This window comes from Podarcis cretensis (genome assembly GCF_951804945.1).
Source record: "Podarcis cretensis genome assembly, chromosome: 4".
NCBI lineage: Eukaryota > Metazoa > Chordata > Lepidosauria > Squamata > Lacertidae > Podarcis > Podarcis cretensis.
The window spans coordinates 34,097,389-34,114,457 of NC_137173.1; the positions used below are offsets into that span (position 1 = coordinate 34,097,389).

A 17,069-nucleotide genomic window follows, 5' to 3' on the forward strand; every position below is an offset into this window, starting at 1 on the left:
GAAGGATGCAAAAGATGGAGTCTTTCAAGGATCTGTATTAGGATCTCTGTTTTTTCACTTTTTCATTGATTGAACACAGAGGTGGCAACAGTGGTGGTCTGATGAGAGTCACTATGTCAGTGAAGTTGAAGAATGCAGACTAGCCCCAGACTATATAAAAATCATGAGAGAACTGACACATTTCATTAGGAACATTTCTGTTAGAATGGATAGAACTGCCTTTGAAAACAACATGCAGAGAGTGGTCTGGGCTGGCTTAGATTTTCTTAAAACAAAAAATGATGCAAATTGATATACAGTGCAGAGTAAAAGGTATAAAAACCATTTAACAATCTGTTCCTTTTTCCTGTTGCAGGAGATGGTTGTGGAACTTTGCTCAGGCCCTTGTGTTGCTCTAGAGATTAGGCAAGTAGATCCTGAAAAAGTATTCCGAGACTTCTGCGGGCCTTCGGATCCCGTAAGTAACTTACTTCAGAAGTTTGTATTGGGGCCAAAGCAAAAATGATGCATGAGGTTTGAGATTGTTTCCATCAAAGTTTTTGGTTTTTACTTTAAAGGAGCCTAGAGGCAGTTGGCTTTGTTTTTTTATTGAAATTTAGAAAATCTCCCAGGAAATCTAAAATTCTTTCCAAAGCTGCTATTAGTCCTACAGGGGGAAATATACCTGCATGATGCAGATGCCTAACACCCTGTCAGAGGCTGTTGTGGTTGCTCAAGAGTAACCAGGCAGGACTCCGACCTGTCTTTTCCAGGCTTTATTTTGGTGCAAACTATTTACAGCGCAGAGCGTCATAAGTTCATGTCTGACTCAATCGCTAGCAGAATCCGGGAGAGGTCTGTTCTTGTACTTCCCCCAACATAAAAGTTTAGTCACCCCCAGCCTTTTCCACCCCTCCCTGGGCCTCAAGCAACTGTGCATGATGGGCGAAGGCAGGGGTGTGCTTCCCTCCTCTCCAGCTTGCTCAGTTGTGGTGTTAAGGCTCTTTCTAGCATCCTCTGGCTCTTGCACCTCTTCTCCACTGGAGGTGGGGGTTTCCTCCTCACCGGAAGAGGAACTGCTTCGCAAGATTTTCAGAGGCTCCCTGTAACACAATTCCCCCTCTATCTCTTGCCTCTGCGCTGATGGCAGTTCCCTGACACACCTCACACCCCACCTTGGGAAAAGTGGGTATCATAGCAGCTGCAGTGGAAAATAGATGGGGCAAATGGGGGAGGGAAGCGTTAAACACTCTCTACCTTAGTGCGGCTTCTCCAATCAAAACTGAACCCCCCTCCCCATAGCTTCTTTAAAGTTCAAAAATTGGGTAGATTCAATTGTAGATCTCTTGTGTTGCATCTGATTTGCTACTCAGTTTTTAAAAAAATGGACAAATCTGTTAATTTCACTTTCTTTGAGTTTCTCATTTCTCTAGCCTCCAATTTGCCACATTACTTTTTAAAAAAATGTCCTCATGGAAATTCATCAGTATTTATCCTACTTATACACATTACCTCAAGCAGTTTCCCCTAATAAAGTGCATTTTTAATTTAATTTTAACGAATATATTTGTATATAGTTGTTCACATATTTTGGTTTTTTAAAGATAGCTGTGCTTTGGTTTCCAAATTGGTCTGAGAGGTATGAATTAGGTAGGTTCTATTAAAATGCAAACCAGATTTCTCCCCCACCCCTTCTGTATGGCAGTATAGTAACAGATAACAACTTTAGAAGCCTACATTTGAAAAATGTTCTATTCAGCTTCCTGCTAATATAATGATCACTTAGAGTCATGGTTTACAAGCAGAAAGGACAGCTACACCTTAACATGTGTCATTTTTGTTGCTGTCATGATTATTTATGCAGCTATGACCATTGCTAAGCCTTCTTTGCATTAGATATGAAAGTACATCACTGGAGTACGATTTAAGCTACTCTAATCTATGCCAATTCAGTGCTTGTTACTCAGAAAGCAGTGTGAACAACCATACTTTAGGATATTTGCCTCTTGCTACTAAGCCATGTTGGCAACACTGCAGCTCATGCTGAGCTGCTGTTCTACTGGGCAAGTGTTGTTGCAATCTTCAAAAAGGGGTGAACGTGATGCAGACATTTAATAAATCTATCTGTAAAATGACACAGATGGAAGGGGTCAGGCCATAGATCTGTGGCAGAGCATCTGCCTTGCATGCAGAAGGTCCTAGGTTGAATCCCCAGCATCTCTAGGTAGGGCTGGCAAACATTCCTGCCAAAACCCTGAAGCGCTGCTACCAGTTAGTGTAGACAGTGTTGAGCAAGATGGGCCAATTGTCTGACTCGCTATAAAGCAGCTTCCTCTGTTTCCTATGACACTGGTAGCTGCTGCCAGATTAAATATTTTAAATATTTAATCTGGCTATTAAATATTTTAAATGCTAGCAAAAATCAGACGGTACAATTTGACTGCTTAAACAGTCATGATTCTAGTAGTGCACTCCTATGCACATTGATTTTGAAGGGAGTCCCTCTGTGTTTAAAAGAGGTTACTCCCATGTAAGGCTGCACTTCCTACTTATGTGGAAGGAAGCCCCATTGAACTCAACGGGAGTAACTTCTGTGAATGTATGTCTAGGAGGAAGGATCTAGATACATTCACATTGGTGCAAGCACATTGTCGTCTTCTGATGACTCTCTTTTGGAATTCCACACCTGAGAAACAATGAATTACTTACTGTGATGGTAAAACAACTTAGCATATTTGAAGGCAGATGAGTTTATGATTACAAATAATTAGGCTGCTCTTCACATTGCACTAAGCAATGCAAACAGAAGGGAAAATGGATTCTCCGTCAATGACAGACCGTTATCGACTGGAGTTAGAAAACAGATCAATAAGAAGCTGCAATTAGTATGTCATGCTGTCTGTGGCTGTCTCTAGCGGAAAGGACATGGTTGGATTTTTTCAAACGTTATTTAGGGTCAAATATAATCAGTGTTCCTTTTCCTTATTAAAGATAAAATAAACTCTATAGTGCATACACTAGTTATTGCCAGTCTGCCAGGAACTTTGCATTTTAAGGTGTTTGCTTCGGAAATGGGTATAAGGGCTTGTGAGGATGTGCAGGCCTATCTCCGTCCCTCCAGGACATCGTGGATGCTGGCCATGCCCCCAATGTGTGATTGACAGTCTTCTAAAGGGGACCATTTCTATGTGCGTAAAGTTGGGTTCCCAATCCCCATGTTAGAAACCTTCCACACCGTACCATATTTTTAAAAGTTTCTACTTGGCTTTAATCCAAACATCATTTGTATGTGTGAGTTGAAAACAATAGCTTCAAAATACTATGAACTCTCAAAACATTCTTGGAAAGCGTTCAATATTTGGTTTTTAACTCCATCCTGAACTTTAATGACTCTATGAAGCAGTTCTCCCATTTATTTCTGGGGGGGGGGGGTCATGTCCCTGCTCGTTAACTACAACTTCATATTCCTGTGTAATAGTACAGCCTCTCCATGAAAAAAATACCAACCCTCTGTGCAGAAATCTGGGAATGCTTAAGATATATCAGGATATATCAATAGAGGCTAGGTCTGTCAATGGAGATTCAGGTGAACATTCCTTTATTAGCAAAAAATAAAATAAAAAAATCTGCTGAATTTGTGTTAGAGCTATTTTGTGTGCATATGCAATATAGTTTGTGCTAAAGGAAACATTCCTGTTTTAAAAAAACAGCCGCTGCCACCATTTGCAATAGCTGACAGCCAGAGCAGCTGCAATGTGAGCTTTTGACTCTGTGGTTCCTTTCTCATTGTCTTATAAACCATTCATTAAACAAAGCCTTTTTTAAAAGCAAAAACCAACAACCCTGAATGTGAAATGTGGGCGACTAAATGACTGTTCGGTGGATTAATAATTTAGGGTTTGCTCACTGGACTGTTCAGCTTGCTTCTCCTTTCTACTGCAAGACAACCTGACCAGAATTTTGATCAGTTTATTTCTTTGCAGTCTCACAAACATCCCTGACTAACCAAATTTGAGATTATTACTTTTTTTAAAAAAAGAAAGATACAAACAATACTAAATATAACTGTTTTGTGTCGCTTCATTTCAGATGTGCAGGGATAATTCCCAGTGAACCAGCATGGCACTGAGAAGGGTGTTGACAACAATTCTGGGCTATTTTAAAATCCCAGCTCTGGGTTAGGAGGGCACAGCTTCTCTTGCTACCTCACTCAGGGCCATTTCTCACCTGAAGCAGAGCAAGCCAAAGAATACAACCCACAGGGAGCTGTAGCCAATCACAAAGCACAAAATTTAATGTGTAGTGCTGCAGAGCCACATTTTGAATATTCATTTCTATGCTTCTTTGCTTTGCTGTGTACATACCACACAGTTAAAGCATATCTATCCTCCGCTAAAGAATCCTGGGAAATGTAGTTTGTTAAGTGTGCTGTTGCTCAGTGAGGTGTAAACTATAATTCCCATTATTCCTTGTGTGTGTGTATGCTTTAAATATATGGTATGTATGCAGCCTTAGTCTAGTCCATGGGTAGGCAAACTAAGGCCCGGGGCCCAATCGCCTTCTAAATCTGGCCCACAGACAGTCCGGGAATCAGCATGTTTTTACATGAGTAGAATGTGTCCTTTTATTTAAAATGCATCTCTGGGTTATTTGTGGGGCATAGGAATTTGTTCATTATTTCCCCCCCCAAAAAAATATAGTCCGGCCTACCACAAGGTCTGAAGGACAGTGGACTGGCCCCCTGCTGAAAAAGTTTGCTGACCCCTGGTCTATTCAGCTCAAAAGTTATGAACTCCATCTTGGAATGTGATTTTATTTTAGACTGTGATGACTGGCAGGAGTGCAGAGCTTTATCCACTACTCCAAAAGCCCCCAGAATTTCAAAACTATGCAGGATTGTTTAGATAAAAGCCTCTCCTTGCATGCAGAACAATTTTATACAGGTGCTGAACTTATTAAACCCCTAAGTGGCTTTGGGATCCAAATGCCTGAAGGAGTGTTTCCTCCCACACCAGCCTTCCTGTGCATCAAGTTCTTTAATTAAGGCCCTTCTCCAAATACCATTATTTATGTATTTATAGCCTCTGCTTAATCATGTTGTGTGTTTGTTAATCTTATTGCTGGAATCCATTAGATGAAGGGTAGTCGAGAATTGCTTAAAATAAAATGTTTTACTCAAAAGTCAATCCATCTAAGTTGGGTGGGATTTAGTAAGTGGGTTTAGGATTGCAATTCTAGCCAGGCATTACAGTAGTTTGTTTTGTGAAGGTGCATACAATTGATGAGTGCATCTACACCACTGGTGGTCCAATACATTTTGCTACTGGAGGCAAAGGACAAGATGGTATCCCCACCTTCCATTCCTGCTGAACTAGGAGCTGAATCTTAACTTCAGCAGTGATGATATCATCTTGTGAACCTGGGGCAGCAGGCTAGTTTAGGGGGTCCAGGGCATGCCATGTGGCATGTAGAGTTCTTTCCTCCCACAGAGAGGAATGATTGAGGGGCTCTGGGCAACAGCAGTGCTGCTGCCGACTGCCAACATCTGCTGCATGAGACCATTGTCTTACTCTGCCCAATGAGAGGGCCAGCCTTTACCCTCGTGGATTCAGTAGATACTTGCAAAATTCAAAATGCAGCAAGCTGTTGTAGATTGGCTAATTTGATAAGACCTGTGATTAATGAGGCAGGTGCCTGTTGTTGGTTGTCATTCGCCTGATGCTTATGAGGTATGCGTGTTGCTTTGCTTGTTCCTGCTAATATAAAGTGGCAGGCATCTCTTCCCCTTTACAAATGGATAAATAGCATGTAGGTAAATCATTAACTGACAGAGTGGAATTAGCCATTCAAGCCTTTGACAAAAATCTCAAATAATGCTTTATTTATTGATTTATAAAGACTTCCAGTATTTGGCAGCCTCTAGTAAATTTTGTCAGTGCAGCTAAGAAATAAAAGAGCTAAAACAAGGGTATACAATATTTATTCAAATAACATTTATTGATTAAATGTATTTTTAAACCCACTTTTCCATCTGTATGGGGATAGTCAATGTGGTGCTCTCCAGGTGTTGTTGGACTTCAGCGTCCATTGTGCCTGACCACTGGCCATGTTTGCGGAGACTAATGGGAGTTGTTGTATTAATGCACCCTACCTAGCAATGGAATATTTTTATTTATTTATTTATTTATTTATTTATTTATTTATTTAATTTATGTACCGGTCTTCATCTGAAGATCTCAGGGCCGGTTCAGAGCATAAAAATACAAAATAAGTAATAAAAACAAGAGCAAAAACAAAGCAAACCCATAACCACCACCACCCCCAACAAATTTAAGAGAACATAGAATATTAATTAGCCAAAGGGCTGGTTGAAGGAAAAGTTTTTGCCCGACACCTAAAGATGAAGGCACCATGTGAGCCTCCCTGGGGACAGCATCCCACAAAATGGGGAGCAACTGCAGAAGAGTCCCATTCTCATGTTGCCACCCTGGACCTCTCATGAAGGAGGCACATGAAGAAGGGCCTCAGATGTTGATGAATACAGAGAAGAGATACTTGTGAAGATCTTTAAGCTTTGAGATGATGATATAGGGAGAGGCAGTCCTTCAGGTACTGGGGCTTGATGAAGCCATTTAGGACTTTAATAGGCAAACATCCCTTCACCAATTTCTCACAGAAGCAAATAAGCAGTCAGTGACACTCCTTCAAAATTGGTGTAACATGATTACATCTGACTCTACCGGTCAATATTCTGGCAGTCCAGCAGCTGTGCATACAACATATTACAGATAATCTGGTTGAGAGATAACCAGAGAATAGATTGCTCTGGAAAAGCTATCCCTGCTAAGAAAGGGGTGCAGCTGGTGAACCAGTCAAAAGTGGGGAAATGAACTTCACGCCGCTAGGTCCACATAAGCCAGGCATGGCCAAACTCGGCCCTCCAGATGTTTTGGGACTACAACTCCCATCATCCCTAGCTAACAGGACCAGTGGTCAGGGATGATGGGAACTGTAGTCCCAAAACTCCTGGAGGGCCAAGTTTGGCCATGCCTGACATAAGCCTCCAGTGATAATGCTGGATCTAGAAAGACTCCCCAGCCACATGCCTTCTCCTTCATGTGTAGTGCAGCCCCACATAGAACAGGCTATATTTTTTCTCAAACTTGAGAACCACTTACCCATTGCAAAGTGCATGTTGTCAGGATTCATCCTCAGGGTTTTGTTTTTGGCTTCATCCAGCTTAATACTACCCCCAGGGACTGATGCGGCACCTGCACAGCGTCACCTGACTCTGATAACAACAAGAAATAGAGCTGAGTGTCGTCAGCATGCTGTGAAGCCAAGCAGAATTTCTCCAGTGTGACTGCCTGAAACCAGACCTGTGGGCAGAAGCAGAATCACTGTAACACCATGCCCCCAATTCCCAAATTATAGCACTGACCCAGTAAGATACTGTGGTCAATTATGTCAAAAGCTGCTGAGAGAGCAAGAAAAATCAATAGAGTTGCATTTCCCTTGTCTCTCTCCTGATAGAAGTCAGCAATCAGAACAAGCAGGGCAGTTTGTTGAATCCAAATTGAAATAGGCCCAGATAATAAATTACCTCCAAGTGTGCTAGGAGTTTCAGCACCACCAGTGTCCTGACTGCCTTGCCCAGTAATGGGATATTGGCAACTTAGCAGTAGATATCATCACTTGCAGCAGTAGTGTGTCCTGCTGCCGCCACCACCTGCTCTGAAACCTCCGCCATTGGCAAAGAAGTGGCACCAGTATCGGTGCTGATTTCAGGTGAGATCTCTCATGTTCTACAAGATCTTGCGGGATTTCAGGTGAGATCTCAACGGAAATTGGTGCCAATGCTGGTGACACCTCTCTGCTGGCAGTAGGGGCACCTGCAGGGGATTCCACCGCCAGAGACAGCTGCCACATCCTGCCTAAAGGCTGCATTGGCCCTGGTACCTTGGGTCCAAAGAATTTGAGGTTTTATCTTCTGTTACCATCTACCTGGCTTTAGATGGAAGTGGGTCAAGAGGTTGATGTCTGGGCAGCTTCACGCAAGAGAAGGTGACCCTTTTAGGTGTATTTGTGAAGTTTGCAATACAAACATTGCGGGCCTCATTGCAAAGTGCTCTATCTTCCCTGTGGCTTCTTTCAATACCACTTTGCTTGAAAGCCCAGAATCACATGGCAAGGACTAACTGCACGAGTCATTGCTGCCAATGGAGGGTGGGGGTGATCACGAGGGATTTGGTCAACCTACACGAGCAAAGGGTCTTTGTTGTCATCCTCACCCTTCCGTGCCCCCCGCCCAGCTTGCCAAATGCAGGAAATCCAAAGCCAGCAGCGTGAAACTAAATGAGATACTTTTCATAGACCGATTCCTCCCTATGCTTCGCAAAAACTGGCTTGGCCAGTTTGAATGCTGACACGTTGTCACTCAAAGCCATTTTTGTAAAATACCATGTTAAGTATGTAAGGACTATAAATGCTGCATGTCAACAAGAACTTGTGCTGGAAGCCTGCTGTCACAGAATTGGTTGATTTACCGTATTTTTTGCACCATAACACTCACTTTTTTCCTCCTAGAAAGTAAGGGGAAATGTCTGTGCGTGTTATGGAGGAAATGCCTACGGGTGGCATGCCTACGGATTTTCCTCCTCTAAAAACTACGTGCGTGTTATGGTCGGGTGCGTGTTATAGAGCGAAAAATAAGGTAGTCAACCCAGTATATGAGAATCTGCTTCCTCTCTCTCAATAGTCTGTGTTCTGCCCTTTTCTGCGAAACCCGTTTTTATTTGCTTGCCTGTTTGGCACTCTATCACAGCAGGAGGAGTTCTGGGCTGGTGATATCAAGTATCCTGCAGGGCTTCCCCAGTGTTGTTGTTGCTCTAACACACCACCCCAGTCTTGCTAAGCGGCAGCACCACTAGTGCAGGGAGCTGGCCTTCTCAACCATCTCATAATCTCTCTCAAATGTTTGCTGAGGAGGAGGTAAATCTGAGCACATTAGCCACCATTTTTATTGGTTCTGCTCCCCTGCCAGTGGCCAGATGCACTGAAATTTAGAAGGCGAAGCTTTCCCTGTCACTTACTTTCATGCCAAGAATATTTTCATTTGCTAACTTACTACTGGTTGCCAGGCTGCAGTTAAGGACAGTGTTGATCTAGTAAAATTGGTCCCACTCAGCATGCTGGAATGTTGTAAATGTTGACTGGTCCTAATAAAGGCAATGTTTTACTGTCCCTGGAGTTTGTTTTTCTAATTGAAATGTTATATTGAATTATGAATATATATACAATATATTTCATTCAAATTCAAATATGTTTTATTGACGTGTGTACATGCATTAATGTACTAAATGTCCGTCTCATCTTTGTCCTACTTGTTCTCAAATCATCCCTGAAATGTAGGTCAGATAGCTACAAGAGAATTTACAGACAGCGAAGAACAAACAGTTCTTAACATTTCTAAGGGATTTACTGTGAACAAGTGTTCTTCCTGCTGGACTTTTCATTTGGTGTCTCATGCTGATAGGCTTTCTCTGCTGCAGCTTTGCCTAACCTGGTGTCTTCCAGAAGTTTTAGACTAGAATTGGGAGTAGTCACAGTAGTTTCTCTTGCAGCGTTAAAAAATGAAGCCTCACCCACAAATAGAGAGGAATTTGACAGGTACTCACCCCATGAGCAGGGACCCTGTAATATTTCTATGTACCTTCTCTGTATGTATGATTGTATTTTGATTTTGAAACAATACAATCTCTACAAAATGCACCCCAAAGTTAATTGCACCATGTAGTCTTTTGCATTGCCTGATCGTAAAGCTGGTCTGGAATCTTCTACTTGTTATTGAATGGGAAATTATATTCTGAAAAGGATGGGTTGCTGCCATTTAAATCAGTTGCCTTTAATGAAGAGACAGACCTTGGCTCATTTGTCACCTCAGTCTTGAGTTGCTCTCCATCAGGAAAAATTACAGTTCAATTACTGGTTTCTGCCTTTCTTTTTTAGTGGAGCTTCCACTTCTCCAATAAATTTGTACAGACTTGCAGCTGCACTTTTGTCAGCTGATGTCAGAAGCAAGCAGTTTAATTTATAACTTGAACCCTCCTTTACATGCTGCTTAGAAACTTGCACATATTAACAGTTCCTTTTTTGATGGCAAGGTGGAAAACCTCTGCACTGCAGCGGTTTGTTTTGTTAGCAAAACTGCTCTATAGACTTTATAAAAAAAACTTTTATTATCCGGAGCAGCATCTCCCCCACATGCTTGAGCCTGCATGAGATGTATGGATAATGTTGATATGTAGATGTCCCAGTTTTCACATGGCTTACTAATTGGAGCTTACTTTTGAATTTCAGCATTCAGACTGGCAAGCTAGTAGGAGGGTTTATAGTTCTGCAGTGTGTATGACATGACAATGGACACATAGGACTGAGTGAAATTGAGGAGTACTTCTTGCAATCATTTTTGGCAGACCAAAAGGTTCCAACAATTTTTCAATGGTTGTTACAACGAGGAAACATTTTCCGCACCCTGAATTGGCTCCATTTGTTCTTTCACAATGCTGTCACATAGCCAAATCGGATTCGCTAAAAAGCATTGTTACATTATCCATTTCAGAATATGATCTCCAACTGGTGAATGTCCACACAATTTGGATCTCACAAAAGCTGTCTATTCTATCCCAAAATTGAAAAATAAAATGAAATGTGCTGCACATAGAGTTATAGGTCTCAACAGTAAGAACTGAAGCAAACCTTTGACAACATTGTGGATAACTTTTATGACAGAGAAAATAGAAATCAGAAGTTAAAGAATTAGGAATCAGTTTTAACTTTATATATTTAACATGAGATGAAAATCCTCCTCTCTTGCATAATGTTGAACTAGCTTGAAGTAAAACGTATCATTTTAGCCCATCTAAAATTATAGCAATGTTCTATGGCAGAAGCATTGTACTTATTTCTATGTAGTATTCTTGTTTGCTACATAATGCTAATTGTTAGAACATGCACCTGTGATGAATTTCAGAATATTAGTTTTTGATAAGAAATACGACACAAACAGCCAGCGTTCTATGGCACCTTAAAGACAACCAGTTTGATGTACTACAATAAAAGTGTTAGATTTGAAGGTGCCCGGGGATTCAATGTTGGTCTTGTACAGTGGTCTAATTTAAGTATCCCTTTGGTATGTGGCACAGTGTTGGCTTGCCTCCCATTGCATGTAAAAACTTGAGGAAATCAGAAAAATATTCAAGCTGTAAATGCGGGTGGAATCTCAACTAGAAAAAAAATCCAGGTTCCTGCTGCTCTAGATGCCTAAAAGGTTAAACTTATGAATTCTAGACTGTTGCTCACCATCTTGGGAAGCATTCTTACCTAAAAATAAATTGAAGTTCATTTAGGTACTGGGCTAGTAAAAAAAAAAAAAAAGATTTCTGTCGAGCAGATTGGTGGAAGTATCCATCCTGCCAGCCTGTTTGGTTTCCATATGTTCATCATAGACAACATGGTGATTCTTTCCCCATGGCCAACATATAGAAACCAAGTAGAATGGCAGAGGGCAATAGCCAACAGAAGTACTTCAGTTGGTGAAAGGACTTCTGGCTGTGCAATGGAACTTCCCCTCCCTCTCCTCTCCTGGTATGCACTCTGGCTTCCCCAACCCCCAGAAACAGATTTGGGGTGTGGTATAGGGGATGCACAAGGAGAAGAGAGGGACAGGAAATTCTATTTCATAAATGGAAATCCTTGACCTAGCGGAAACACCAAGTTCAAGACAACCCAGAGAGACCACTCTTATTTGCTTGCCTGCGGCGACCAGGTGAATTCTTAAATGCAAGGCCCAAGTGGTACTTTAATTCTCTCTGGCCTGTTGCTACAATACTTTTTTCCTCATTATTTTACAGTTCTTTGCATATGTGAAGGGGAAGTCAGGATTGAGCCCTTTTACTTTTGGTAAATACTGTACTATAGTGCATAAAGAGTTCTTTATTTTATAAAATGCTTCTATGAATATATTTCTGTATCTTCACATAACAAGCCACTTTCTTCACCTGTTAATATTTTTATGTTGCACAGGAAATAGCTCGTTTTCTGCGTCCTGGCACGCTCCGTGCTATCTTTGGTAAAAACAAGATCCAAAACGCTGTTCACTGCACAGATCTTCCAGAGGATGGTCTTTTGGAGGTAAGGCTCAGTGATGCATCTTTATATTATAGGATGTTAAAGGAGTCTGCGAAGCTGTTTTGAGCTTTACAATGAGATGCTAAGCAGAAGTAAAATTACTATTTTAAAAAATTATAAGCCTTTCATGTTTGGTAGGGATATGGGAGAGGGCCTTCTCAGTGGCTGCTCCCAGACTTTAGAACTCCCTTCCTAGAGAAGCTAGAATGGCTCACTACTTGTTGTCCTTCCACCGGCAGGTGAATACTTTCTTGTTCCAATAGGCTTTTAGGAACCGACTGCTTTTAATGAAGGGCTGGTGCTGTGCTGTTTTTATTGTGATTATTTGTACGGTTTGAATAGATTTTATATACGTGTGTAGTTCTAATTCTGTCAATGTTCAATTGTTTCTTAATGATTTTTTGGTGTGTTTTTTGCATGGGTCCCGTCAGGGAGAAATGTGGGGTATAAAGGAATACATAATAATAATGAATGGTGGCAATAATTTTAATGGAATTTTAGTTGAAGTCGGCATCATGCGCAGTTACTTCTACAGTTTTTACTATATTACTAGACAATAAACAACTGAGGCAAATGGAGAATTAATTCTGAATACAGTCGGCGAACATTTTGCATGGGATTTCCATTCCCAGCCCCCATGCACCTTGGTGGAATGCATATAAGCATGCCCCGCCCCAGTTACGCCCCCATTCTGCCCTTTTTGTGACTGGGAGTGATTGTGCATCATTTGGATGTGTGTTAATCGGTTGCTGCCTGTAATAGCAGAAGCTGAAAATACTCTCCAGCAAAAGTTTTTAAAGGCTTACATTTTGTAGCCTTCATGGGAATTAGATTGAAGGGTGGTCCATAAATCACTATAATAAATGAGTAAACGTTTATATACAAACTGGATTTTTATTACTTTATTAAAGTAAATTACTCTAGGGTGAACTCATTAGGACTGATTTTACATATTTTTGTGTATGTGTGTAGTAAAATCCCCCACTCACCCATGATGCATGTTTGGCTGTGCATGTAGCAACTGAGTTATTTGAATAGTTCATCTGAAGCACAAACACAATTGATTTATAAAACTTTTATAATGCTTACTGTAATAAAGTTCTCCAAGCAGTTTGATGTGCTACCATAAGCCTTTGCCTTGGATAATGTCAACCTTCATGGCTCTTTTGACTATTCTTTCAGCAGCAGGGGTGATTCTAGATCATACGGTGTCAGGCGGCTGTAAGCAACTCCCGCAGCCGGTTGCCAGGAACGTACAGACAAGGAAAAGTTCTTACCATCTGCTTTTTATTCTATATTTACAGAGAGAGGCTTGGAACACAGCCTCTTGGATAAGGGCGTTGCCCCAAGTGAATCTCCACCCCCCCTCTCCCCCACTTCCTCATTTGTCTTCAGCATCACCCCCTCTATGGGTGCCGCTTAGTGCTGTCTGTCTTCAAGCTCTTTGCTCTCCTACTTTTAAGGCTCGCCAGGTTCTGGGACATGGTGGGTCTGGATTGCTTTCTAGTGATAACCTGTCAGCCATCTGCTGCTCTGGCTCTGCCTTCTCCTCCTCTCCCATTATTTCCCAACTTTTCCCCTCATCTTCCTCTGAGCTGTGACTTCCCTCAAACCCCTGTTGAAATTCTGAACTGTCTTCCTCTTCTCTGGAAGGGTCAAGCTGGGGAGGTGGTCTCCACCATTCCTCTGCCCAGTCCCTGACATACAGATGCTATCAATATGCAGTAAATCAATATGGGTCAAAGACAGAGTATTAACAATTACACCTTTGTGGCTTGCAAACCATTGGCCTGCTCTGCTGCAAAGAGCATATTCTGTGCCAGAATGTGACTTCTTTTCAGTGTAATTGTAATATATCAGCATTTATCTGAAGTTTGGATGTTGTGTTTGCCTTTTAGAACAAGTTGGTGAGGAAAGGGCAACAGTCATACAGAATAACACGTGTTTTTGTTTGTTATTATGATATGCATTTTGTGTTTTTATATTTTAAACCGCCCTGTGATCGTTGGATGAAGGGTGATAAAGAAAGTGAATGATTTAATTAATGCAATGTGGGGGTGATAGTGCTTTGCCACATGCAAATAGTGTGAGCCCTTGCTTTGCATTTCTTTTTAATAACATACGCACAATACTCTGTTGCCATTCTGTAATTCAGTCACCCATTGATGCAGCTTTAATGCCAACAAAGCACTTTATGTACTGGTTACTTCTCGCCTGGCAATTGGACCTTATTCAGCAGTTGCAATGGATGCCTTATCAGTGTCACGTTAATAATGCAATGGCGCACTGAACGCTGCCTTCCAATTCCCTGGCACTTGCAGTCAGTGATTTGAAACCCCTGCACTCGGATGCACATCTAGTGTTCTTCTTCTGTGGCCTCAGGTTACAAAGTGGTTAGTGGTGGCCAGTTTTATCAAAGCCATTTGATTGCGGCTTTTGGCTTCATCCGTAATGTTCTTAGTATGGTGGTACCTTGGTTCTCAAACGCCTTGGTACTCAAACAGCCTGGAACCCAAACACTGCAACCCTGGAAGTAAGTGTTCCGGTTTGCGAACTTTTTTGGGAAGCTGAGCATGCTCCGTTTTAAGTGTTACGCTTCCGATTTGAGTGCTACACTTCCATTTTGAGTGTTATGCTGAGGTCTGTCTGTTTTTGCTATTTATTTTGTGTTTTGGTTTTTACAGCTCTTTTTGTTTTGTTTTTGTGACTGTGTGGAACCCAGTTCTGCTACTGATTGATTGATTGTGTGACTGCAGTACATTGTTTATTGCTTTCATTTTATGGATCAATGGTCCCATTAGATAGGAAAATTCATGTTAATTTGCTGTTTTAGGGATTGTTTTTAAAAGTCTGGAACGGATTAATCCATTTTGCATTACTTTCTACGGGAAAACGCGCCTTGGTTTTGGAACGCTTTGGTTTTAGAAAGGTCTTCCGGAATGGATTAAGTTTGAGAACCAAGGTACCACTGTACTTCTACTCCAGCAAAACTGGGTTGCCTAAGGAATTTGCATAGAAAGCTGCAAATCCCAATCTCCTTCTCCTCTCTACCCCAGTATGGTATAAGGCTACCGTTTTACTTATTTTTAAAAGTCAGACAATATTAATATTGGTTGTAAATGAAATTGATTTAAAAACACACACTACAGACCATTAACTGTAGAGGAGTTGATGGCACCAGTATATATAAAAGCCAGGTATATAAACAAATTTTAGTGGTAATTTTTGGAAGCTTAGAACATATTTTTATATTAGCAATTTCTATACTCTTTGATGAGGAGGGGGTAAACCTTAATTATACCACTGGAACTAACATCTCTATAGTTTTTATCTCTGACAGCCTGATCACAAGCAGGTATAATCAGAAACAAGCCCTACTTTCAGTTGTGCTTGCTTCTCAGTAAATATGCTTGAGATTGCAGCCTTGTTTTAGCCCTTCATCTGCATATTGTGAACGGATTAAGTATACTTAAAAATATGTTGCAACATAATATGGGCAAACTGAAAATAGTGAAGTTAACTCGTTAAGAGATGGTGGATCCATGCAATGTTTTCATTCCTCTATTCAAAATGTTGACACTACTTATGAACTGGGTTGTGAAGAGCTGCAAAAAAATAGGTATTTTAGCAGGTGGGGAATTGGTAAGCAAAACATCTCACTGACAAAATTAAGGGCAATAAGAGACTCTGTTCTGAGGCATTCTGTTGCTGCTGGCATGGTGGCCTCCAAAAATATCTTCCACACTCTTGTGAGTATGGGTATTTGCCCAACAATCCCGATACTTTATGTGGAAAGCACATTTCGACATTATCACAAGCTAGCAGTCTTCCTATTAGACATATCTAAAGTGATAATGAAAGACTTAACGCCCTGTGTGTGAGAGACTGTGGGAAGAAAGAAGGCAAAGATTGAAGTCTGGTTTATGCAACTGGGTTAGGAGTGTCCATTTCCAGCTCTAGCCATTCCTGAAGGGGGATAACTTTGCCACAGTGATAAATGAACTGGAAACCTCCTGTCTAGATTTATTCTAAGTGGGGCTATCCTTGAAGACTGTTCAGAGACTGCATCTGGTGCAGAATGCTGCCCTGAACAGCATGCTAACTTGGAAGATTATTGTACCTGTTCTGCATGAACTGTACTGGTTGACATTTTATTATGTTTTTATCTGTTCTGGAAGCTGCCCCGAGTGGCTGGGGAAACCTAGCCAGATGGGTGGGGTATATAATAATATTAATATAAATAATAATAATAAAAATAAATAAATATTTCCAAACCCAATTTAAGATGTTGATGTTGACAAAGAAGGCCCTAAACAGCTTGAGCTTAAGTACCTGTGGAATTCTCTGCCTCTGGAGGTGCATCAGATGTTATCAGCCTATTGACCTAGGCTTTTGGGTCTTCATTATATTGCTTAAATAGGTTCTTGCCGCACTTTGAGTTGTTGAACCTCTGTTACCTTGCTGCTATTTTGATTTTATAATACCTTTTTGTCATGTTAATGCATAATCTTATATTATTTGTTGTTGCTGTGCTGTGTGTCGTACTTTTATTTGTGAACCACTCTGGATTTATTTATTTTTTTCAGTCAAAAGTTACTGGATATATGAACACAAATAATAATACTAGACCCATGTATACAACTAAACTGCTCTTAGCTGCCCAGTGTAGTTGGGATAGAGAAGGACACATATCCAGATAAATAGCTGTTGTGCAGCAGCAATGTTGATTGGGTTAACATTAGATGCTAAAGTACTCTGTCATAAGGTGCTGTAGCAGTAAGAGACTTGCTGTGGTGCAACTCTTCAGAGCAAGCAGGAAAGGAACACTCTCAACTGAATGTTCTCGTGGGCATTAGAGTGACATGACCCAGAAATGTAATTAAAAACCCTTTGATGTTCTT

At 41.0% G+C, this 17,069-nt stretch overlaps 2 protein-coding genes across 4 annotated transcripts in view; one reads left to right on the forward strand and one right to left on the reverse strand.

The window, feature by feature from the left end:
* The window catches only part of SLC35A5 (solute carrier family 35 member A5), a 340,246-nt gene that overhangs the window by 159,607 nt on the left and 163,570 nt on the right, over positions 1-17,069 (reverse strand). The window lies entirely within an intron of this gene.
* NME7 (NME/NM23 family member 7) overlaps positions 1-17,069 on the forward strand; it is a 65,272-nt gene that overhangs the window by 34,955 nt on the left and 13,248 nt on the right. For all 3 annotated transcript variants that reach the window (XM_079973999.1, XM_079973998.1, XM_079974000.1), the window contains 2 exons: positions 356-457; positions 12,064-12,171. In XM_079973999.1, coding sequence (XP_079830125.1) covers positions 356-457; positions 12,064-12,171 — 210 coding nt within the window. The remainder of the gene's footprint in view (positions 1-355; positions 458-12,063; positions 12,172-17,069) is intronic.